This window comes from Anopheles coustani, chromosome 2, assembly GCF_943734705.1.
Source record: "Anopheles coustani chromosome 2, idAnoCousDA_361_x.2, whole genome shotgun sequence".
Taxonomy (NCBI): domain Eukaryota; kingdom Metazoa; phylum Arthropoda; class Insecta; order Diptera; family Culicidae; genus Anopheles; species Anopheles coustani.
The window spans coordinates 40,227,793-40,253,430 of NC_071289.1; the positions used below are offsets into that span (position 1 = coordinate 40,227,793).

Genomic DNA, 25,638 nt, shown 5'->3' on the forward strand with positions numbered 1-25,638 from the left:
ATTAAACAATGGAAAAGATAAATAGAAGATTCTCAGTGCTTTTAAACTAAATAATAATAAACTTATGTTCACCTAAAATTAACATGTTTTACTTACTTACTTACAGTGACCGGCAGGAAAAAGTGCCCACTTCGAATTTTGTTGATTTTCGCTCAATATTTTTTACTCAATCCAACTAAATATACTGCAAGTATTTTTCGTATATTGATTAACATATTTCATATAAGATCCATTAATGAGTAAGCGAAAACAAACATATTTGGATTTTGAGAAAAAAATAATAAAAAAAAGTATCTAAAAAAATAGTGACAAGGAAAAGTGCCCTCTTTGAAATTTCGAGTTTTGTATAAAGTTTTGCATTGAGGGCTAACCAATTTATTGCGTTTTCATATTTTTCAGGTTTGTTAGCACTATTTCTGACATTTTTACACGTATGATCACGTGTTTAACTCATGTTTGGTTGTAAATATACAATTTGTTTATATTAGGTTTAGGTATCTCATTAATTTGAGTGTTACAAGAAATTAAATAGCATAAAATATGTTTTATGGCATTTATCTACATTAAAATAACTTATTCAAAGCACGAAATCCACAACGCAGCGGTAGGAAAATTCATAGTTACATTTTAAACGCACCGATCGGTGGAGGATCGCCCTCGTAGAGGAGACAAGCGCAAAACAGATGCGCGCATGGGCGCTAAGATCATTCGTGAGGTCAAGAAAAATTCAAAAGTAACTGTCAGGGAGATCTTGGAAATACTTCAGCCATCAGTTTTTGAAAGAATTATCCGTCGCCGGCTTGTTGCATACGAGTTAAAGAGCAGATTTGATAGGAGGCGCCCTTATATCAGCAAGGCCAATAAGCCCAAGCGTCTTAAGCTCGCTGAGGAACATGCTGCTGTGCCTCTAGACTACTGGATAACGGTTCTGTGGTCATACGAATCAAAATTTGAACTTTTTAATCGAAGATGGCATGAACGTATACAGTGCAGATCGAAGGAGGCAATGCTGCAGGTTCGCCACATCCAGGGCACAGTATGCCATGAAGGAGGCAATATGGTGGTCTGGGGTTGTTTTTCGTCCAGTGGAGTGGGGAGCCTTGGGAACATTAACGGTGTTAAGATTGCAGATTACAACATAAACATAAACATCCTGCAACAAAATCTGGAGATTTCACTGATCCCGACAGGCCTTGAAAAGAAGTTTGTTCTCCCGGCTGGGGCAAGTTCCACGCAGCCCGGCGGGGTCAAGTTCGACATACTGCCAAGAAGACGAAGTCTTTCTTCCCGTCTTGTCGGACAAAACTGTTGAAATGGTCTCCTTAGAGCCCGGAGATTAAGAATTTGTGGGCAGTTCTCGATGCCAGGGTGGACAAAACTGATGTATCGAATAAAAACGACAATTTTGAAGCTCTAATGCGCGCTTGAGAAGAATAAAGTCCCCAAAAACTAAAAATCCTAGTAGAAAGCATGCCAAAGTGCCTTCAGCAGGTTGTAAAAGCTAAAAGAGAAAACATAAAATATCAAAATGCATTTATTATTTCTTATTTTTATGTATAATAATGAATAACTGAAGTGGGCACTTTTTCTTGTCACTGTTTTTTTAGATACTTTTTTTATTATTTTTTTCTCAAAATCAAAATATGTTTGTTTTCGCTTACTCATTAGAGGATCTTATATGAAATATGTAGATCAATATTCGAAAAATACTTGCAGTATATTTAGTTGGATTGAGAAAAAAATATTGAGCGAAAATCAACAAAATTCGAAGTGGGCACTTTTTCCTGCCGGTCACTGTATGTGGGGCTACAACCACTGATCGGTTTTGGTTGGGATCGGTTCGCCACACTAGTTCAATTCTGTATCCCGGCTTTACTGGCGGCTTCGTATAAACCATCCTTCCATTTAGGCCTACCACGCCTTCTCTATCCTTGGGGAGAGCCTAAAACGACTTTACGGGCTGAGTCGTCCGGTGCCATTCGCATGACATGCCCAGCCCACCAGAGCCTGACGAGTCTAATTCGCTGTACAACAGTGAGATCTCCGTAGAGCTCGTAAATCTCGTCATTATATCGGCTCCTCCATTATATCTCCTCACATACAGGGCCAAAAAACCCTTCCGAGCATCTTCCTTTCGAACAAGGCTAAGAGGGTTTCATCAGATTTGGACAGAGTCCATGACTCGGAGGCGTATGTGAACACTGGTACTATGTATGTCCGGTCCGGGTACTATGTACTATGGTTGGCTGCCCTAGCGCCAGTTCGATCTTCAATGTTGTTGTCGGTGCTGACCTTTGACCCAAGATAGGTAAAATTTTGGACGACTTTAAAAGTCCGTTCACCTATTTGTACGTTACCCCCGTGTAGGCTTACATTGAATTTATAGTGTGTTCTATATTTATTTAAATGCTTCCCAGTTGGAAGCCAAGATTAAACTTGCTTGCAAGCTGGCGGTTTGCTTTTTATATACTGTTGCACAGCTTGCTTGACTTATAATGTTTTACTTAGCCTACCTATTTCGATATTACTATGTTCGCTACAAATTTTTAAGAGGGTCAGAAGGTAGGCCAAAATAGAAAAAGCCATAAGGTAGGCCAAAAATTTTTTAGTGAAAGCATAAAATAAACTCAAAAATATTAATTTTTTTGCATGTTCAGATAGCTTCTCTACATTACCATATCAAGTTAAGTTAGTGAAGTGGAAGGTGGAGGAAGTGGAGGAAGTGAATACAACGATTTACTCTAGTAAGTTTTGCACATCAATATACATATGTTAGTTTTATTTTTCTTTTCTTCGTTTTTCACACATCTTTCGTGTGACGATGATCACGTACAAACAAAGACAAGATAAATTTCGTCCTAGTCGCTTTGTACCATGCTTCTCCACTTCCAGGAACCGTTTCTAGTAGGATAAACACCTTTTCGTAAGAATCTACCCATTTAGGGAAACTTGCTAAACAAGTGGATATTAGTAGCAGCTGCTTAGAAGAAGTTTGCTCGTTCTAGAAAAGCATCCGCGTGTCCCTACGGTTGGGTTAAATTCATCGGAATGATTTGAGCCGAATTTTTATGTTTGTTTTCTCCTATTCTGCCTAATTCTTGAATTCTTCAAATGTCTGAGGGAAACGCAAAAAACGACACCGATCGACTCTGGGGAAACGTTTTTTCCTGTACCGTGTATGAATATTCTGTACCGCTCCGTGCTTGACTAGTGCTATGATCTTTCCGCCGATTTGGCTCGAGGTCCTATTAGGCGGTGCAAGTTGTATGAGGTGTGAAGTTGGAACTGTTTTTCGTAGCTGCATTTTACATCAACAAGCCTGGTGCCGTACTATATTCTCTTTAGTATTCGAGGCATCCAACAACATTTCAGACAATCGTGTTCACGGGTATGCTAAACACGATTTCGGGCTATAGGGGTTCATTTTGCTTCAATGGAGAAACATTTATGTTTAGTTTTTATGTCAATTCGCTACACTCAGCACAAATTCATTCAAAAGTTCCTATTGTTGCTTCTGGGTTCGATTCATATTGTATTATTGTTGACAGTTTTTAGTACGTTCCCAACGAAGTCTTTATAAATTCTGTCCTTGATTGATGTTTACTTATCGGCAACACTTCACCAACGAGCCGAGTAAAGGCAACAAATTCAACAGCCACATGACTAGAATAAAGGAACTAGTTTTGATAAGGAAGGAAACAAATCAAACCGTGCACGTAGTAAGTTTACACATCAGATGTTTTCCCATGTTGAACGCTGGTGCTAACTGAGATCTAAATAGAAATTGCGACGATTGTAAATCTCTGGCAACTGAGATCTAAATAGAAATTGTAATACTTTTAAATCAAATTGATTGAATCTAGTAGACTATGAAATGCAATTTGCTGCCTTCAAAACAACCTATAAATCAATCGCAGCATACATAATTCGTCATTTGAGCATTTGTAGCGATTGGATACAGATGTTCAAAAACTACACAATGGGTATAATCGATTTTTTACGTCTTTTTAGGTGCTGTAAAGATCCGGAAGAGGAGCAAGATGTCCTGGAAGTCCTGGTAGAGCCGGAACATTTTGTGGAACAAGAGGAAGATCTTTTGGAAGAGGAGGAGTACATTACGAAAGAGGCGGAAGATCTTTTGCAAGAGGAGAAGTATATGGAAGAGGAGGAAGATCTTTTGGAAGAGGGGGAGTACATTACGGAAGAGGAAGAAGTTCTTCTGAAAAAGGAGAAGGAGAAGGTTATGGAAGAGGAGAATGTTATGGAAGAGCAAGAAGATGTTATGGAAGAGCTAGAGAATGATTTAGAAGATCAAGAGAAAGATTTGGAAGAGGAGGAGGATGAAGGAGGAAGAAAAACAGGGAGAGTAATGGTAAGTAAGAGAAACAATAAAACCTTACACCGCGTCTAGACTCCAGCGTCGCGTAACGCGACGACGCGTGACAGGCGCTGAATTCAGACAGAATTCGCGCTACCCTGGTGGCAAAATCAGCATGCTTTCTCGTTCTGTCCAATTGACAATTGATACAAATAGAACGAGAAAGCATGATGGTTTTGGCACCGGGGTAGGTTTTTTTTTGTATGGAGTTCAGCGTTTGTCAGGCGACGTCGCATTACGCGATGCTGCAGTCTATAAACCGTGTTACGTGTAGAAAAACTATACATTAACATGTTTTCTCTCATTTCCAGGGCTGGGGACCTTCCCTGGAAAATATAGAAGAGGAAGATGAAGCGGAGATATTTTTCGAAGATCTACTAGATGAGCTGGATGAAAAAAAGCATACCGAAATCGACGCCCTACAAGAAAAACAATCAAAGAAGGATGAGGCCGCCTGCCATGGATCGGTATTTGGCAGCGTTACTTATTTTATTTTTTTGTAACTAGATGTAGTTAGATTTATTATTGTATTGTTTGTTTATTGTTTATTTATCATTGTATTATAATTGTTTTGTAAAAATGTAATAATTTTCTAATTTAATCATTTACGATGTGGTCATGTGTTTAAAAAAATTAAATTAAATAAAAATTTAAATCGCTGCACAAAAGGTGTTTTTCTTGTTATGAATTAATGCGAACTACGAAGTAATTGGGAGTTTGGTTTAGTTTACACCTTTTATTTCTTTTCCTTGAGTCTGTTATTTTCGATCCTTTCCGATTTCTATTAAAATATTTTTTCAAAATGTGAATGGACTAGGAGATTTCGTGCCACTAATACAGCATTTGCCGGCTTTTTATTCCTAAGTCCCATCAAAACACTAACACGGGGTCCACACTACAGCGCGACGTCCCGTCACGAAACACGACGTCGCCTGACAGGCGGCCGAACTCCATAAAAAGCAAGCCGTAGACGTTACATATTAATCTGTACAGATGTTTGACGTCTACAACTTTTCCTTAGCTCTTTCCAACATCCCTCGAGATATTCGGGATATCTGGAGGGATGTTTGACAGACGATGGGTACGAAAGAATAAAGGAAATCGGTAGACGTCAAAGATCTGCACAGATTAATATATGACGTCTACGGGCTGCTTAAAAAAAGTTTCGCTCAAATCGCGCTAGATGATACCTAGTGTAGAAACTCGGGGTCCACACTACAGCGCAACGTCGCCTGACAGGAGCTGAACTCCATATAAAAAAAACCTTGTGCTATGTCGTGCGAATCACGCTACTCGGGGTCCACACTACAGCGCGACGTCCCGTCACAAAAAGCGACGTCGCCTGACAGGCGGCCGAACTCCATACAAAAAAATGTCGCACAAATCGCGCTAGTGTAGAAACAGCGAAAAACGCGACGTCACGCTAGCCCTTGTCAAATGTCAATTCGAAACGAAAACAAGCCGACAGCTGGACAAAACATAAACAAACCGAAACACAAACGAGAACAAAATGAGCAATATTCTCCACGAAACATCGGATTTTTCGTTGTACTACTTATTTCCAGCTTTCACAAATGTAATTCAGTTATGAAACTCCGTTTTAATTTATATTTTTACCAAAGTTTTTTCGGGTTCCGAAACGTAAACAAACTGCTCTTCAACAAGTAGGAGATGACGGAGAAATATATACCTCCTACGGCGGGCCAAAATATCGTCGTTGTCTGTTTAAGTTTGTTATCTAATTGAATTTCAAATGTAGAAGCGCCAAACTCACTCAGGGTGCATAAATACGTAGCTAAACAAATATCATGCATTACTACCTCAAAATTCAACAAAAAATTTTAGCCGAGTTTGCTCCCCAATGTGATACATATTTCCACATGCTCCCCTACCTCTGTCGCGCTTGGCTTGCGCGATTGTTTTGCCGAAACTGGGCTACTTTTGAAACGGGACGTCGCGCTGTAGTGTGGACCCCGAGCTAGGTTTTTTTTGCATGGAGTTCAGCGTCTGTCAGGCGACGTCGCGTTCTGGAAAGCGTGTGTCGCGCTTCTACCTCTCCGCTAGCGTCTTTTGCCCTTAAGCCGGTACGCGTTCTCTCGTCACACTCGTTGTTCCGCCCGATTCTAATTTCAATAGATGGTTCGCACTCCTACCGTTTCCACTCTGGTATGCTTCACCCAAAGCCGGTTTAATACCGAACACTTTTCCTTTTCGTTGGTTCTCCCGATTCTCGTATCACCGGGTGGTTCGCACTCCTACCGTTTTCACTATGTAACGTTTTCCCAAAACCGATTAAGTGCCGAACACGATCCCACTTCTGACACCAAATGTGAGAATCAGCAGAGAACACTGGAAGAACAACGCGGTTGACTTCGACTGTCTGTCGCCCCGCACTTTCCGGGCTTTTATTCACAATTCTTATCACCCAGCGGCACCCACCTTCACACAGCGGCACCGCTCTCCGCTCTCTCTTTACATATATACTTCCTACGGTGGGGCAAAATATCGTCGATGTTTTTGTTACTCGGGATCCACACTGCAGCGCGACGTCCCGTTTCAAAAGTAGCCCAGTTTCGGCAGAACAATCGCGCAAGCAAAGCGTGACAGAGGTAGGGGAGTATGTGAAAATATGTATCACATTGGGGCGCAAACTCGGCTAAATTTTTTTTGTTGAATTTTGAGGTAGTAATGCATGATACTTGTGTAGCTACGTATTTTATGCACCCTGAGTGAGTTTGGCGCTCGATTATTGCTCGATTTGTTCGCATTTGTGTTTCGGCTTGTTTACGTTTTGTCCAGCTATCGGTTTGTTCTCGTTTCGAATTGACATTTGACAAGAGCTAGCGCGACGTCTCGTTTTTCGCTGTTTCTACACTAGAATCGTCTAGCGCGATTTGTGCGACACTTTTTTTGTATGGAGTTCGGCCGCCTGTCAGGCGACGTCGCGTTTCGTGACGGGATGTCGCGCTGTAGTCTGGACCCCGAGTTAGGTGGTTTTCTCAGTGAATTTCAAATGTAGAAGCGCCAAACTCACTCAGGGTCCATAAAATACGTAGCTAAACAAATATCATGCATTACTACCTCAAAATTCAACAAAAAATTTCAGCCGAGTTTGCGCCCCAATGTGATACATATTTCCACATACTCCCCTACCTCTGTCGCGCTTTGCTTGCGCGATTGTTTTGCCGAAACTGGGCTACTTTTGAAACGGGACGTCGCGCTGTAGTGTGGAGTTACTCTAGGTTGAAAAATACGCCAAATTCAAACATGATAATGATCAATCAAATGCAAAACACATTTTGTGGAACTTTGCGTTATTAGACTAGCGGACAGTATTTTTATGTCAAAAACCAATTTTGGCAGAAAAATACTGGGCAAAGATGACAGAAAAAGCTCTCGTCTAACTCGGGGTCCACACTGCAGCGCGACGTCCTGTTTCAAAAGTAGCCCAGTTTCGGTAGAACAATCGCGCAAGCAAAGCGCGACATAGGTAGGGGTGTATGTGGAAATATGTATTACATTAAGGCACAAACTCGGCCCAAAAATTTTGTTCAATTTGAACATAACAATGCATGATACTTGTTTAGCTATGTATTTTATGCACCCTGAGTGAGTTTGGCGCTTCTACATTTGAAATTCACTGAGAAAACCACCTAACACAAACATCGACGATATTTTGCCCCACCGTAAGAGGTACATATTTCTCTGTCATCTCCTACTTGTTGAGTGCAGTTTGTTTACGTTTGGGCACCCGACAAAACTTTGGTAAAAATATCAATTAAAACTGAGTTTCATAACTGAATTACATTTGTGAAGGCTAGAGACAAGTAGTACAACGAAAAATCCGATGTTTCACGCTTTCCAGACTGCACCGTCGCGTAACGCGACGTCGCCTGACAGGCGCTGAACTCCATGCAAAAAAAATGTAGCGCGATTCTCGCGACATCGCGCAAGGTTTTTTTTATATGGAGTTCAGCTCCTGTCAGGCGACGTCGCGCTGTAGTGTGGACCCCGAGTTTCGTGAAGAATATTGCTCGTTTTGTTCGCGTTTGTGATTCGGTTTGTTTACGTTTTGTCCAGCTGTCGGTTTGTTTACGTTTCGAATTGACATTTGACAAGAGCTAGCGGGACGTCGCGTTTTTCGCTGTTTCTACACTAGCGCGATTTGTGTGACATTTTTTTTGTATGGTGTTCGGCCGCCTGTCGGGTGACGTCGCGTTTCGGGACGGGACGTTGCGCTGTAGTGTGGACCCCGAGTTTGACAAGAGCTAGCGGGACGTCGTGTTTTTCGCTCAGTTCCAGTTCGGCGTCGCATCAGAGCGGATGGTTAGCAGTGTACGTGGTTCCTGAAAGGGTTAGCGGAAAAGTAAGGTTAACTTAGGCACGACCGCGTGGTGTCGCCGAGCTGGAGCTCAAGTCAGAGAAATTCCAGCCGATGCACATCTCGTGCTGTTTGAGTAATTAAGCGGATCACGAGTTTCGTGCGATCTGACAAACGGAAGGAAATATTTCTTTCGTTACGGCGGGTGAACAGCCGCATTTGGACTGCGCACTAGCGTGGTTGGCTAGCAGTGCTCCTGGCCGCATGGTGGCAGTCAAAAGGCGACGCCTACAGAAAATCGAAAACCACAGAAAACCAGGACATATGGCCTTTAGTTGCCAGTCCTTAACCAATAGAGGTCTTTGTCTCCAGGCTAGCTTGAGAAGGCCCAGGAAGCTGGATTCAATAGCCGTACTGGAGTAAATCCTCGACGAAGTGAAGAAAAAGAAGAAGAAGTGTTTTTCGCTGTTTCTACACTAGCGCGATTTGTGCGAAATTTTTTTTGTATGGAGTTCAGCCGTCTGTCAGGCGACGTCGCGTTTTGTGACGGGACGTCGCGCTGTAGTTTGGACCCCGTGTAACCGCAGGTCCACACGGCGCTGCGACAATCCTGCGACCGGGAGTTTCTGCGACACTTTTGACATACGAGATGGCCGACCTAGGCTATTTTTTGATTACTTTGACACTTCCGTGGTCGCAGAAACCCCGGTCGCAGGAAAGTCGCAGCGCCGTGTAGACCTGCGGTAATAAGGGTATTTTGTAGAGTTGTGTAAATCGGATTCAGATTCATGAATCTGAATGAATCTCTGCCTTATAAGGGATTCATGAATCTTTCGCCGCGAGATTCATGAATCCCAAAGACACACCAAATGGTGTAAAGTCACCAACCAAAAGTCGGTTGAGGGACCACCTTTTTTTTTTTTTTTTTTGGTCTCATTGTCCACGCCTATGACAGAATCGGGGAGATTCATGACAGAACCATGAAAGATTCATGAAGATTCATTAAGGTTTCGAAAAATTCATTAAGCTTTGAATATTCGAATCCGCAAAGATTCATGAATCCATCTGAATGAATCTTAGGTAAAAGATTCATATGAATGAATCTCGCCAAAAGATTCATTAAGCACAACACTAGTATTTTGGTCATAAGTATCAACAAGGTAAAGAGACATGAAAAGCTGTTACGACCAACCTCTAGTTCTAGTAATCTTGGTACTGGCTAGACCTTTTTGTCCTGCATGGACCTTGGTTCTGAAAATGATGTTACTTCGTTGAATTAACCTTGGTTCGACGTCAAAAAACGAGACTCGATTTAGCGCAGTGGAATCGTGGATAGTAAATTTAAGCATCGCTTAGCGTAAAGTACCGTACCGTAGAGCATAATAATGAACTGAACAGACACAAACCTGTGCGAGCCAGCTTTCTGGGCATTGAAAAAGAAGCCCCATCCGAAAACGTCCCTCGCGAGCAAATGTTCTTTGTTCCTGCCACGGTGGTGCATCTTCAATCGCGAGATGCGAACTCGCCCTTCGCTTCGTAGTGAAACTCGTTGCATGCTCTAGATATAGTGCTGTAGTCCTGTGTGCTGACGTTGTGTATCAAAATTTCGAAACGCTTCCTCGCTGCTAGAACGAAGTGGCGAACACATTCCATTCCATTTCCAAATGGTTGCAGGATCCAGAACGCCGTCAGTCCAGGGTTTTGCTCTTCGTATGTCATACGTCGGATGTGTTTCTTCTGCGAAAGTGTCGGATCAAGTGGGATAGCAAAAGAAAAGTGCCTTGTTGCCCCGTGCCATATCGGAGCAGATTTTTGTTTGTTGCTTGCTCGTTTGGTTGCTCTGGGTTCCGGTTCCTAGTGTGAGGTGTTACTTTCAATCCCTCCATGTTTGACGGTGTATCTGCTTCATCCCAGTCTGTAAATGATCACACGAATTGAAGCTGCGATATAATCATTTTTGAGTGCGTAGTTGGTGTGTGGTTGTTCTTCTATCGAAGCTCGTTAAAAGTGAAGCCCGCAAGAAAGTCATTTTAAATACCATTCGCCATACCTCGTCGTCCACGAAGCCCTGGATCGTTCAAACTAAGTAGTGTGCTCCTGTTTTCACAATCCTCCTCCCTGCACCCATCGTAACAACTCGCGTTATCAATGAATACTTCCGCGGTGGTGTTGGAAGGACTGGCGGATCCAGGAACATCCCTCGTTGCCGGGGAAGGCAACACGGAATGGCAAACGCTTCACTGCAGCAAAGATGCGTTGACAGATTTGTTCGGCTGGTTTCTCCAGGGAATATTGGCCACGCTCGCCTTCACCTGTCTTATCGGTAAGTTTCCGACTGACGGCACCCCCGTGTTACGTGTTTGCTAATTGGATTGTTTCTTAGCTGCAAAATTACCCTCATGGCGTAGTAATTGCGGTGCCGAAAGTAAACGGAGTCCGCTGGCCGTTCTTCCGGGTGTTCGGAAGATTGTGACTGCAGCAGAGCTGGCGCCGATGGTTTGTTGAAACGTTACCATGGCAATTTGTTGATCTTCACGAAACCGAAGCGAACAGGTTTGCACTCGGTTTGATCTCGTTGCGAAGGTTAAACAAATGGTCAGCGAAGAGAATGTCATTGAAAAGATCTTGTGCAGCCTCGAACGAAAACATTGATGTAGCTGGAATATGCTGGAAAGAATCTCCGCTCCACTGGCGTGAGAAGAAAACAGTAACTTGAACCTTCAGTTACACAGCTCAGATAAAGCAATGAATCTACGGCCGATTAGATAATTTCTCATAGTTATTAAATCGACCCAGCATTCGTCGTTGTGAGAAATGATGTGCATAGAACTTCCATCGGAGTATTTTGATTCAAGCTTCTGAAGCAGAATTGAAAAAAACGTGCTGTTTTGAAAGTAAGGTTTAAAGAGGATTGATAGTTTATAGAATTGAGGCAAGAGTCACTGGGAAACTTTGATTCAGAACGAATTTTAGAAAAAGATTCCTAAATGTTTCATGATTCTACATTCAACATTTTAGGTATAGATTCATCATTGAGTTTGGCGTTTGAATAAAAGACATTGTCTAATTTGTTGCCATCTAACTTTATGGGGTGGAAAAACATACACAGTCCGAAGTAGGGTAAATAAATAATGACTGAATACTGCACCAAATGGCCAGCAGGTACTTTCTTCTGTCAGACAAATGAACAAATGAAAGTGATGCATTTTGGCGCCCTTACCCGCCACCTAAACGCTGCAATTAACCGTGCGGTACCCGGCGCTTTGCTTCCCTTTATTAACTATAGTGCGCTTCTATCTTTCACTTTCAGCTAAACGGTTCTGCGAACCGCAGTACAATCGGCGCTCGTGGGAAACCTGGTGGTATGACACGTCCAAGCAGGGCATCGGCGCCCTCGTGATCCACATGGCGAACGTTTACCTGGCCCCACTCTTCCAAGGGGACCCCTGTACCTGGTAGGTAGTCGTAAGAGCAGGACTGTCCGGCGTCCCGGTCGCAACCAGGCGACGTTCCATCCGCCTTTGCGCCAGACAATGCTTGCCGCCCGCTAACATCCATAATGCTTGGCGTTTGTCCGCAGATGTGTTAATAATGTGTTTTTTTTCTTCCTCGATAAAACCGCGAACCAGGTATATCATCAACTTCCTCCTAGACTCAACGATTGGTCTGTTTATTATTTACATCGGCATCAAAACCTGCCAGTATTTGGCGCGAAAGAAAAAATGGGATGCCATCAACTTTGGTGAATATGGTAAGTAAACGAAAGGAGAGGTGAAATGCTTCGGCTTCAACTTAATCCGCTTATAGTAAGCAAGATGAAATTAAATGTGATATAACATCATTTTAACGTTATTCCTCAGTTTTCTAAGAACGAAACCTTTAAAGATTTCGATGATGAGTATACAACTGAATTAAAAGGAAGGCATAGCACATAAGACAGGTTTATCAACGAATGCCCATAAGCGAGACGCACCATCTTGTGAAGTGCATGGATTGGACTGAAGCCTACAGAAAGCCAACGGTTGCCATATGCTTGTTGATCAGACTGCTCCATCGATGGGTGGTCGGCGAATAACTTACTGCTCGATGCAACGCCGAAGGCAATAGCGGCTGGGCCGAATATGCCCCAAAGCAGTCAGTAAGCGGGGCGTCTACGGGCCAGATTTGCCATCCTTGTTTGCAATTGTGATTACGAAATAGAAAGTGGGGCCGTGTGGCTTCGAAAGCAAACATGAATGATGGCTAGGGGGGGCGGAAAAAGATGGCCGCGGGTGGCGACTGTGTAATAGATACATTTACGCCGGTTGGCCTACCGAGGAGCCCGCTGGTGCATGTTCAATTTGATTACGTTACCCTACCAAAACGCACCTCATTTTGCCAACGCCAAGGAAGCTAGTGACCAGTGGTCGTAAAGGCTCGACGGTGGTTTCTCCGACCCTTACAATCGATGACGTCGATCACTGCTGATCTTTTATCGATTTCCGGTACACCGCTTTGATAATGTTGTATCATGGCGGTGTGTGGGAAACGACGCCAGAATGATACGTTGAATACGTGCAGAAAACTCTTGGGTAATTTTGTATGGTATTGTTTTTTTTCATTTTCGACATACTTCTTCATCCACTTAGCTTCAATTGCATCTGTTAACGACCATTATCGCCGAGGACATTCTTTGGCAGCTTATCTATATCGCTAGTTCTGGCGGAAGATAAGGAAAGTCCACACGATAATGCGATTACCGTCGGATGGTGCCAATGACGCGGGCTTTATTTGCATTGCGCTCACGGGCGGGCGGCACTCGAAAGGGGATTGTTTAAATAACATGTACAATATCGTAGATATTGATCTCCACATTTTTTTTTATAAAATATTTCTGTTGAATGAGTGCTACAGTATGCTTAAAGTTCTAGAGCAAAAAAATGGATGAATATTAAATACTCTCAGAATGCATGCATGTATGTATATGCAAAGGATGATATCAAAGAGATTGAATTTTAATGAGGTTTTAATGAAAATGTATTTTAAATTATGTTGATATTGGTACGATTTACTAGAAGCATTATATGTCGAGTTAAAATATGCTAGTAGCTGTTGTAATGGATTAATCTATTTTTTTAAAATACTGCCGAAAAGATGATTTATATATCTAAGCTAGCTTAATATTCAATATTATCTATTTTTGTTATTATTTTCTTTAAGAAATAGCTTCACGGATCAGGAATCTAATGAAAGTAGAATTTAATTATTTATGGTTTCACTAGATACAAAGAATCGTTGAGCTGAGAGAAGAAGCACTACTTAGCGCTGAGCCAGAGTCAACTTTTGGATTGGTTCAAATCTTTGAAAAAAGAAAAGATCATGAGGTTCCACCGAGACTTGAACTCGGATCGTTGGATTCAGAGTCCAAAGTGCTAACCATTACACCATGGAACCACGTTGCGAAAGGGGCGAAATTTACAAAACAAGAAACGAGTGGACCATATAACAAATTTGGTTAGTCCATTCTCCAAACTACCTGCCATGTTTGATGATACTATTAAGGAAACTTATTGGTGGAATTACTCGTTATTTTCGTAACTGATAAATTTTTTTGGTGATTTTTGTCATATTTGCAGGCGCTCCGAAATCGTGGTTCTATCAAACATGCATCTACGTGTGCCTGATGGTGGTCGTTAAGCTTATAACAACCCTAATCATCCAGTTCGACGTGTGGGACAACGTGAAAAACTTTGTCCTGTCCCCCTTCAAGGATCCCCGGATAGAGCTGGCCGTGGTGATGCTAGTAATTCCATTCTTTGTCAATGTAAGTGGCGGGCTTCTTCACTGAAATTGTCATTTGCTAAATGATCCCGTTTTCTTCCTTGCTTTCGCAGATACTTATCTTCTGGGTGACGGATAACTTCCTTATGAGACATACGCGCAAAAAGCGTGCCACCGTGGCGAGCAGCTCACACCATGTTCACGGTCGGGAGCATAGTTTGCTGCAAAAAGTAAGGGGCCATTTTCAGCAAAAAACTAACGAACTGTAAAGCCAAGCCATCTCTTGACGTGCGTTGATTACGTGCAAGTAGAATAGCAAGGATTGTGACGAAGTATTTTTTTTTTGTTTTGTTGTTGCTTGTTCTATCTTTTACCTTTGGCAACTCTCCCAGGCAGCTAGGAAGTAAGTAATTTTAGGACACACACACGCTCGTGGTGCTTAGTATTCCCCGCCTTTTGTAAGCATAAGATTGAAGAGGTGATAGAGAAATGAATGTTTTTTTTTACTATTTTGATTATACTTTCTAAAGTCGACTTCTTTCTAAAAAATACCACCAGGTTCCTCGGCCTTGACCTTTGTGGACATTTATATTTTTTCCCAATTTTCTCCTAGGGATTCCTTATTGAACAATCTATGATTTGACCTGATTCTTTTTTCATATAATATAATTACCATGGGTTGAACTCAACAAGAAACCCATATAACCAAGCTCCATGTCGGTCCAGCTAAGAATTGGTAGTGCCTTAATTATTAGTACGTAAGTGCCTTTTGTTTGCTCAACAATCGATTGTAACGAACGAATTTGATCTTTTCACAACATGAATTTATTGTTTCCCACCAACCAGAAGAATGAGTGAGAAAACTGTGTAATGGAAGAAAGTCCAAGGATATAGTCTGAAGGGGAGGATTTAAAGCAACTCTAGTAGTATTTGCAACCCAAGGTATCCACTTTTAAGACGAAGCTAGACGAATATGTGAGTTTAGTAGTTTTCTATTCTCGGCCAGTAGCAGGATGTGCTTGTTCGTTTGAATCTCCGTACAATCACCAATTGCCACCACCATCCAACTCCTGTGTCCATCCTTCCATTCATTGCCCTCGTGCGTTTGGGTACGCTCTCCCATTGAACTCATTCCACCCTATCCACCCCCCTTTCCATCTCTGCGAAACCGAGTAACCGAGCTCTCACATGAACCATCATACTCTTTTGCAGGTAAAATACAAAATGATACAAAAATCCAAACCAAATGACTCAGAATCTGATACTCTTTTGTCAGGCGATGAAGAAATTTTAAGCTTCAGTGCGCCCGGCAACGGTAACGGTGGTAACGGTGGGGGGACCCACCGGTCGGTAATGGGACGTCACTATCACCTGCAGCACCACCACCACCATCCGACGATAGCGGATGCATCTTCGTCGCTGTCGGCGACGACCGCGATGCACACCGGCGGTACCGGTGGTGGTGCCAGTGGGGGTTCCTCCTCACTACTCACTTCCATCGACATGGACACGGCAATCATACTGAGCTCGTCGTCGAGAACATCACCAGCCACGAGCCGGACGACAGTTCAACAACGCACCAGTGTCATTAACATCTAGACTTGTGTACACGGAGCAAGCACTTTCTGTAGAAACGTATGGAAGAGAGACGCACCAATCGTACATGGACAAAAACACAGCACTCTTAACCTCACATCACCAATCCGTGCACATCATCAGTCTGCTGCATATCGAGCCCGGAAGAGACACGGCCCGGTTTCCAGGGATCCATTCCTATGACTGCTCCCACTCGATTGAACCTTGGCAACGAATAGTCCTGTCCTGTATGACTTGCCAAAGAAGAGAGAGAGATATGGTACATCAAGAGGATAATAGATAGGCCAAGGGAAGAGTGTGTGCCCTTCGCTTCAGTTGTTCAAGTAGATGTTGGGGTTACTAGAAGAGAAGTTAGGAAAGCGATGGATGTAGATTGCCGGACTACCGGCTCAACATACAATACCACAAGGGATATTCCATTGAGATGCTTATAGCCACATATACACGTACGTAAAATTGTGATACAAACCTCTGAAACATGTTAGGTGTGAGTCCGTGCAACCCCAATAAAGGTGCCTGCGGTAAAGTCCCGCTCTAATGCCTGCAAATCAACGAAAATTAAACCGCAATAGGATGAGTGTTTGTTTTGGGTGGAGGAGGAATCTGACGACTAATCTATAATGGCTAATCGAAGTCAGTGAAACAAAAATTATGGGTCGGCTTAAGGTTGCACAGGCCAAAAAACCTGGAAGAAGGAAGAAACAGCTAAACCTCCGATTAAAACATTTATAAAAGACACTTCATGCACCTGACGGATAAATAAGAAGCAGAGTTGCTTGTTACTGCAGGTGAATATACATTTTTTCTTGATTTGAATGTGATGCTATTTAGCGTATTAGGGATGAATCAAAACCAGCTGATAGAGGTTAATAACGTGAGAAAAGTTACTTGTTAGAGGCAGGCCATTTTAACGGGACAAAAAAAGTAAGAAGCATAGGCAAAGAAGCTACGTCAATGGCGGGCAGAATTTTCTAATGTACAGGTGAAAATCCTGCTAACTATACAACGACGAAATGAAACACAGCCGTATCTTAACAAAAACCGTGCGAAAGAAAACCTTGGCTGAGAGGGTGGAAGTCTTAGACCGGTCTTAGGCATTAAGTTTAAGCTTAAGAGTGCGATTATATTAGGTGGTGGCGGCTGATAGGTTGTTTTTACCGCTTCCTGCTACCGACAACTCGTCCGTTACTATTGTTCTATTTTATATATAATTATACATCCAACACACCAAGTACTGTTTAAGACGAATCGGAATTGGAAAGGGGGCGCAAATGTAGGCTACGTAATATATGTATACACAAACAAAAAAAAGATGATGTTGAGCAGAGGAGCATAAAAGAATGTTATTAAAGAACGGCAGTTTATGCTCGCCAAAAATAAAGGAAGCTAGCGAAATTTTATATGGAAAAAAAGTAAATGTGCGAAAACACGATTGGAAAGTCCGAAAATATTCCCTTCTTGGATGTTTTAAGAACCAACCCCGAACCTGTTTTCCACACCATGGTCGAACTGGAATGGGGACAGTTAGGTCGTTGCCAGATTCGTTCGCCCATGGTAGATAAAAAAAAACAGAACACACAACAAACCACAAAGAAGGGATAAGAACGTTTCGCATAAGTGAAAGGTGAAAGCATTTCCAAGAGGCTTACTTTTTTGGCCACCATGCCACGATCGCAACGAACCTCTCGATCATTTTATCGGTGCAGTTTGGCCTGTAAGGACGTGCCCGACGTGGTGTTCCCGTGGTGAAACTTACTCTGAGCAGCTTGGCACAATGGTAGGGAGTGTTGCTCGTTTTGAACAAGAATACGATAGTAAGTGGTTCAGTGGCTCAAACGGTGCTCATGAAATTGACAAACTGTCGATACAAATCGGTAGAGATGATGTGTCTATCAACATGAATAATGTGACGGTTGTGCCGATAGAGTTGAAGTAAGTATTTTACATACAAACAAACTCAAGTTAATCTGTTCAATTGTATTTATTTGAAATCATTAGACAGTCTCTCTTTAGTGAGTTTATCATTACAATGGAACGGTGAATTTTATTGATGTTGTTTTTCGTTTTACATACAACTCCAATTAAAGACGGAAAGTTGCTTCCCTTGCACATCTTATATGTTGACCGGTTGGTCTCAAAACAGCAAGAGATTCATCTGGAATATGCGAGGGACAGGCAAAAGACATAAACAGATGTGTGCGTCGTTTGTTCGAGCAAATGCCTTTCCTACTGGGAATGTCATTATGCGTTTGGTGAACTTGTATTTTATTCTTCCATTAATTTTACCCAGTATCATCTTGCTTTTTTCCATCATCTTTTACGCGACTTCTCGTCGCGTTTTAAGATTGCTCTCGTATGAAAGGGAAAAATATTGAAAAGAAAACAAAGTAGAAGGTAAGGGATTTTTCAGAGCGGAAGGAATTCGCTTTTATTATGCTATTTATTTTTCTGTTACGAATGCGCTTGGAACATATGTATATAACATGTTACAACAAGGGTATCTACCTCACTAGATGGTTTATAAGTTTCGAGTTTCTGTGACTAATTGTGACTTCAAACTAGCTAACTGCCAAACAACTTCCTCATGGCTATGATAAAGTTCTATGCCATTAGAAGGGAATAGCTGAAGGGAGTTGAAAGTTATGATCTTTCAGATGATGGCAGAGAAGTTGGCGGATCAAAAGTCAACTAACTAGACCTGTTTATTCATCGAAACAATTTTCATACGTGTAGTACATTCTTTTATTTTTGCGTAACGATCGTAACTTACTGTGGCTTAGTTGTCGAAGTATTAGTTTATAGTTTTCACCTTTAATTTCCTTAAAAATCCTGTTTCCGGTATTTTGTAATGTTGTCGAAATATGTATTCATTTGGTAATTTTTTTTTTCTAACCGATTATCTTTTTTGTTGTGAGGTTATGAATGAATTAATTTATTTAAAATTGATACAATGAATTTCAAAAATTAGCCTAGCTTTACGGCAACAGATAAAACAGTAAAATTTGGAAAAGTTGAACAAATATTAAAAACAAATATTAATTTCATAGCTTCATAATAGTTCCACTTTTGCTTACAAACAACAATCTCATAAATTAAGCATTTTAAACCTTTTGATTGGGCAATTTTTCTAACATAGCAGTTGATTACTCGAAATGATTGTTTGATGGTTTGAACTCATTCAAGGTGAGCGATTAAAATAAATTGCATCGCTCCAGGTTTGCCGTCACCACAGTCTGCCTAAGTTCACTGGAAGGGAATTTGTCAGCCCATGATTCGTGCAATGAATCACACAAGATTCCACCGTACACGATAGATGATCTTGGGACGCACACACGGACGCGATTCTCCCGATCCGTCGCGTGATCCGTCGCAGCATGTAGCAGGGTAGTTGGTTTTGCCTGAATACCTAGCGGTAAAGCCGCCGTAAACGATGTGCGAGCGAGAGACCGGTACAGAGCAGAACCGGGGAGATTTGTGCGATAGCGCAAGCAAGCACGTCGGCGCACATTGGAAAAAGAACCCGCGCCGAGCCGGTCCCGCGCACCACCACGGCTTCCGGCGCCAATGAGAACTTCCCTCAACCACGGTTTGGGTAGGGTGATGATGGCTGGTGCTGGCAGCTCGGGAAGCAAAAACCTGTTGTAGCTTCTTCATTCGACGCTCAGTCAACGGCCACGTCGGTTGTGTCTTTGCCGTGCCGCCCCGGTGTGGTTCTGTGTGCTGCTTTCCGACGGGTGTGTATAAGAGAGTGTGGGGTCTAGAAAAGAAGAAGACGTGACTGCAACAGTGATCTTGACCGTGTGTCAATGGGGCGGGTATGGCTACGTGAAAGATGTTCGAAAAGACAAATGGAACAACAAAATTGTTCGATTGCTGTTTAGCCAAATTGAACAACCCTTCGACTGATAACACGTGATGATAAACATTTGCTCGCTCCTACAGCATAGGCTGTTAAATATGTTTGTGTTCCGACACGCCATCCACATCTGCCGTCAGTCTGTAAGAACAGCCGAGAAAACACGCCAAAGATTTTCGTATATCGAACCCGTGTAGTGAAGGCAGCGTGGAAACTGGAAACAATACCGTTCTGAGATGGAGAACATCCCCTCCACAAAGCGTGAAGAAATGAGGTCCGATAACGGTTCTTGCATGGCGCGTAGAAAACTAGTCGTAACAACCTGTTCTTTGGAAGGGATTTTGTTTTGTAAATCTCCTTTCCTCTAGTAAAACGTGCCGTCATAAATTACGGACATCTTCTTCATGTTGCCTGGGCGCCATATGTGCAAATCAATTCAATGCACCAAAACGCGAGTGTGAATGTGCTTTCCAGCGTGTTTCTTGTGGGCATTCATGTTCCGTCGGCTTGACAGCGTGGCATTATTGGGAGCACGAGCTGAAGATGAACCAGATTTAATGGTTGACCTTGGGAAAGTCCGAACCTGTGCGGCAGCGAACGTAAAGTTTAGCTGTACACTTTACAAACCCCTAGAAGAACAAAAAAAAACAATAATGACTACAATCGGAATGCCACAAGCGAAGATAAAGCATGCCGCCGACATATCGCGGAATTGAAAAATGATGTTTTCCGCAGCCGTTTCTAACCTTTTACCACCAACAAATAATCTTGTCGCTCGAAACCGGTCGGTTGGCTGTGTGGTAAAAGATAAAACTTACGTAAAAAAAAAGAAACTAAAACAAATTGCGTGTGCGTCCACAAACACCGCGCTGACCCAAAATTCCAAATGCCACACACATAAGTGCTTTCCCAGTGGTTTGTGCCCCTTTTCCATTGCGTGCTGCTGCGCCACCTTGTTGGCGTCATTTGCATTTGAGGGCTACACACTTTCCGACGACGATTGGCGTCGCGGGATTCGCAAAAACAGGTTCATCCGGAAACGAACGGCCGAACAGGCAACCTGCTTGCTGGCATGCCACGGAACGCTAGATGTTCGAAACGTGCGACATTTCATGATGGAACAAAGACAACCATTAATGTGATTGCTCGCTACCGAGCGGGTAATTAGGCATCACGTACTTGTAATATCTAACAACGAGTGATTGATGGTGAGACCTTGACTTTGATGCGACCAGTGACCTTCGATTTTGGTGCCATAAAGAAACACAACCATATCCTTGGCTACTGGATCTACTGGAATTTTTGCTTCAAGCGTGGAAGAATGATACAAACAAACCATGTTCAAGTTCAATGTCGAATTGTTTGTTAATCGGTCCATCGGTCGATATTAATTCGATTCCGTTGGATGTGTTGCGCAAAGACAAGACGTTCTTACGCAACAAGCATTCACTGTGGACGGACAAGTTTGTTTAATATTTTACTCGCTCTCTGTGAGAACCTACATTTCTTTACGGCCTGTGTATTTCTTTACGGCTTAGAATTTAGGCAAGCATGTATTGTACGGCTAAGGATGACAAACATTGCCTTCTGAAGTGCATATGCTATCGTTAAATCTCCAATGGTGGGCGAGTAAACAATAAACATTTTTCATTACACAAGTTCATTGACAATCAGGTTCGCTGGCCTTTCTTCGGAGCGGAATGGAGCGGAATTCCAACGCATCTTCTTGATCTAACGGCGACAGAAACCTGTTTGATTTTGCCGTTCATTTCTGTTCGCTGACGAACATGTTCTCGATCACGTATTTGTTTGCTGCGGTGATTAGTACCTAGGCAGATTACCGTAAGCTCGCAAGAAAAGTTCAACGAAATTACGTCAGGTGATCACATGGACCGTGCATGTGTTTTTCCCTTAGAGATTTTTCACTCGCGAAAGCTCATGTTTCGAATATAATTCAACACTTTTCAATTCCACCACATAGTTGAATATATTAATAGCCGCTGCATCATTAGAATATATTTATTAAATAATTAATTCAATTATTTTATTCAAGACACTGTGGGTGTGCTAGAAATAACGTGGCCGGCCTAGACAGGCTAGCGCTAAACCAGCCGATTGTTATAAACTTCATCCTGCTATTGTAATCGTTTTAAAAAAAACCAAATTGTTTTACCTTCACCTGTTCATCCAAAATTACCGCTTCTATTCGACTATGTGTGTGATTCGAGGTACAATAATAGCTAAGGGAATGTGAGAGTTATGAAAAAACTCAATCCTTAGAGTGGATAAAACCGAACAGACACATAGAAGAAATACTAGGAGCAGCATTTCCGACAAAAAAAGAATAAAGTAACGGACAAAGCTCTGTTCCCAGTTGAAGTGCAACAGAACACTACGACAGCATGAAACGACTGAAAGTTTATTAATTTTTACAATATTTATGTAACTCTCCAAAAAAATTCCAGTAGTTGAGTATCTACGACCAAAGATATCAGTACTAAAATACGGAAAATTCAAACTTCTATGCAACATGTATGAACTACACAGGTAGATGGTTGTATATGTGAAGGGTGAAATTTTTTGGAACCTCAAATTAATATACTTAATGAATTTTTAAAATTATAAAAATTACACAGGATTTTGGAAAATACCCTCAAGTATTTTCACTGAAAATTTCAAATCGATGCCGCATCTCAATAAAAAGATATTTGCTCTAAAGTGCAGGCAGATTTTACATTTGATTTCATAAGAATGATTTTACATTTGAAGTATGAATAACATAATGGTTTCACATACCTTTTTGCGTCCATTTTCGTTTCTTTTTTCCAGTTCCACCATTATCGACATGACGGGTGAGCACAAAGGAACCGTCCTGGTGACGGGCGGTGCCGGATATATCGGTTCGCATACGGTCGTATCGCTGCTCGAGGCCGGCTACAGTGTGGTTGCTCTGGACAACTTCACCAACTCGGTCAACTCGGCCAAAAATGAATCCGTCGCTCTCCAGCGAGTTGAGCAGATCACCGGTAAGAAGGTCCATTTCTATCGGTGCGATCTGCTCGACAAGGACGCCCTCGAGCGAATCTTCGCTGCGCACCACATTGACTCGGTGATCCATTTTGCTGCACTGAAAGCGGTCGGCGAATCGATGACCAACCCGCTGCTGTACTACAAGAACAATATGATCGGCATGATCAACCTGCTGGAGGTGATGGACAGTCTGGGCATTTACCGGATGGTCTTCTCGAGCTCGTGCACGGTGTACGGCGAGCCGGAGCGATTACCGATCACCGAGGAGAACCCGACCGGAAACGTTACCAACGTGTACGGGCGCACGAAGTACTTCATCGAGGAAATGCTGAAGGATGCGGTGCGAGCCGACCCGAAGTGGAACATTATTGCCCTGCGCTACTTCAACCCGGTCGGGGCACACAAGTCGGGCCGTATCGGGGAAGATCCGACGAAGCAGTTCACCAACCTGATGCCGTACATCAGCCAGGTAGCGATCGGAAAGAAGGATGTGCTGACCATCTTCGGTAACGATTACGACACACCGGACGGAACGGGAGTGCGGGACTACGTGCACGTGATGGATCTGGCCAGTGGACACGTGGCCGCTTTGAATAAACTAGACAAGGAGCACCTCGGTCTGAAAGTATGCTGGTAGAAAACCTGGTGATAAGGTATTACATTTAATCAAGCTTCCTTGCTATTTATAGATGTACAACCTTGGCACCGGAAAAGGCATATCGGTATTGGAGCTTATACAAACCTTCGAGCGGGTGAACAAAGTAAAAATTCCTTACGTTGTTGAAGCCCGCCGTGCAGGTGATATCTCGTCCATGTTCGCAAACGCCACCCTCGCCGAAACCGAACTTGGATGGAAAGCAGTACACAGCGTCGAAGAGATGTGTAAGTACACTTTAACTGCATGTGATGCACATTAACAGTCCGTGGAAATCACTCCGTAATACTTTGACTCTGCTTCAATTTGTAGGTGAAGATTTTTGGCGATGGCAAACGATGAACCCCAGCGGCTACAAAACGGAACAAGCGAACGGCCACCACTAGAAGTTGGAATGAGTCCGCACATTCACAATTTGTTCTATTTATTATTTTATATGCAACCAAGCACATTTTTCTCCTCCATGGCCAGTTCGTAAAGACGTTTGTTTTGCAATTTTAACACTTCCATTCCGTACGAGGTGCAACCAGTGTAGAGGCTTCGAGCGAATAACTCCAAGCAAGATGATGCTTTCGGTAGGAATTTTTTGGTGAATAAATCTGTAATGAAAGACACATTTTGAGTAATAAACGACAATAATTAAATTTGTCCTAACTACGGTTACCGTAAATGGGTGGTTTGTGGGAGTGTATCGCACTGGGAACACTGTAAAGAAAACATTCGCTGGGAATAGATTTCGCCAACGGAGAACCAGCAGGTAGGCCTATGAAAATTCGTTCGTACGGTTGTTTCTTGCCGGGTTCATTGAATTTACACACCGGCTGTCCCCCTGCGGTGATCTTTATCCAGTACCACGTTGCGACCAGCTCTAGGCCCCATTTGGGGAAGAAGTTTTTCTTTACAGCATCAATATGTGTCGGTGCGTTAGTACACCAAACAGCCACGAACGTATCGGCATGCAAATGCCGTTCCAGTGGTATTGCTTGGATATCCTCGTTTGTGAGCATCCGGTAACCAATCTTTGCATTTGCAGCTTTTACCCGTCGAATGTATTTATTCCACCAAGGCGGATCTAGCAATATCAGGTCAAACTTTTCGTCCTCCATTATGTACTCAGCAAACCGGTCGATGGAAGAGTTAATAAACTTTACGCCCGGCGGTATAAGGTAAGTTTCACCGTCCATCTCCGTCAGGATGGTATTGTTGGTAGCATTTTGACCACGGAAACAACGTACACTGTCGTAGTTGGTCGACGAGTTAAAATTTTCAACAAATTCAAGCGCCTTCGAGTTGGGTCCTTCTTTTGGAGGTTCCATCGTTTGCAGTTTAGAGAGCACGAATGCATGGTTGTGCAAAATCTGTTAGGAAAAGAGGTATTCAATTTATATACGATAACATTCTGGTATTAACAGGTGGTGCAAGCAACAAACCTTCTCGGTGACTTCATCAAGAATGCCTACAGTTTTTATTCTCTTGGATTTCTTTGCGAGTACTTCCGCCACTTCCCTGTGATCGTATGGCATGGTAATATCGAACAGAACATTGTTCAAACATGCTGAGCGTACACTTTTATCACAGAAATTGGTTCTATAAAGTTGAACTATACTTTGCGCATGGTTTAACAGAAATGCATTCTCACTTATCACAGCAACGCTTTCCATTGTTCAAACTAAAATTGTACTTGTTTATACGGCAAACACTCAAATATTGCTGATTTTTTTCTGATTTCAAAAATTTGACGTACGGAAACGTCAAAGGGTTTGAATGTAGGGTGACTTGGGGCACTAAAAAGTTTCAAAGGTTACGAAAGGGGATGATTGTGGAATTATTTTAGGTTCTTTTCTGTTTTATGCTGATAAAATGATGTTTTCAAACAGTTGCAAAATTATCCTGCTGTATAAAACCATACTGAAAGCAATTACAAACATAAAACATCTACACAAAAACAGAAAATATTTACCGACCTTGGGCATATTTCATCTTCAATAATGCATTGTATTTACCTTGATAGCCTTGTAATGTCAAACGATCGGCCGATGCTT

At 42.4% G+C, this 25,638-nt stretch overlaps 4 protein-coding genes and 1 non-coding gene across 7 annotated transcripts in view; 3 read left to right on the plus strand and 2 right to left on the minus strand.

Annotated features, from left to right (window-relative positions):
* The first annotated feature begins 3,215 nt into the window (after positions 1-3,215).
* On the plus strand, positions 3,216-4,881 carry LOC131264394 (golgin subfamily A member 6-like protein 25). Its single transcript, XM_058266697.1, has 3 exons — positions 3,216-3,271; positions 4,012-4,372; positions 4,690-4,881. The coding sequence occupies exons 1-3, from the start codon at positions 3,216-3,218 to the stop codon at positions 4,879-4,881; spliced, it is 609 nt and encodes a 202-aa protein (XP_058122680.1).
* Positions 4,882-10,014: 5,133 nt separating this feature from the next.
* The window catches only part of LOC131267304 (store-operated calcium entry regulator STIMATE-like), a 250,804-nt gene continuing 235,180 nt past the window's right edge, over positions 10,015-25,638 (plus strand). Inside the window, exons 1-6 of one of the 2 annotated variants that reach the window (XM_058270151.1) lie at positions 10,015-11,022; positions 12,010-12,154; positions 12,329-12,450; positions 14,315-14,502; positions 14,573-14,689; positions 15,672-16,094. In XM_058270151.1, the coding sequence (XP_058126134.1) occupies positions 10,848-11,022; positions 12,010-12,154; positions 12,329-12,450; positions 14,315-14,502; positions 14,573-14,689; positions 15,672-16,058 (1,134 nt within the window). In that variant the 5' untranslated portion in view covers positions 10,015-10,847 and the 3' untranslated portion in view covers positions 16,059-16,094. Of the gene's footprint in view, positions 11,023-12,009; positions 12,155-12,328; positions 12,451-14,314; positions 14,503-14,572; positions 14,690-15,671; positions 17,025-25,638 lie in introns of those variants that run through there. The other variant, XM_058270150.1, reaches the window with a different exon arrangement.
* Trnaq-cug (transfer RNA glutamine (anticodon CUG)) lies at positions 14,061-14,132 on the minus strand. The gene has a single exon. It is a non-coding gene; the product is annotated as a tRNA-Gln (tRNA).
* LOC131267308 (N(6)-adenine-specific methyltransferase METTL4) lies at positions 21,969-25,252 on the minus strand. Of its 2 annotated transcripts, none has more exons than XM_058270155.1 (5): positions 25,027-25,252; positions 24,261-24,954; positions 23,684-24,195; positions 22,704-23,571; positions 21,969-22,043 (listed from the first exon to the last, which is right to left on the minus strand). In XM_058270155.1, exons 1-3 carry the CDS (start codon positions 25,117-25,119, stop codon positions 24,029-24,031), a joined length of 954 nt encoding a protein of 317 aa, XP_058126138.1. In that variant the 5' UTR covers positions 25,120-25,252; the 3' UTR covers positions 21,969-22,043; positions 22,704-23,571; positions 23,684-24,028. The 2 variants fall into 2 exon arrangements, with proteins under 2 accessions (XP_058126138.1, XP_058126137.1); XM_058270154.1 differs by having other exon boundaries at positions 22,704-23,583.
* Positions 22,714-24,121, plus strand: LOC131267307 (UDP-glucose 4-epimerase-like). Its single transcript, XM_058270153.1, has 3 exons — positions 22,714-23,566; positions 23,631-23,823; positions 23,909-24,121. Exons 1-3 carry the CDS (start codon positions 22,757-22,759, stop codon positions 23,980-23,982), a joined length of 1,077 nt encoding a protein of 358 aa, XP_058126136.1. The 5' UTR covers positions 22,714-22,756; the 3' UTR covers positions 23,983-24,121.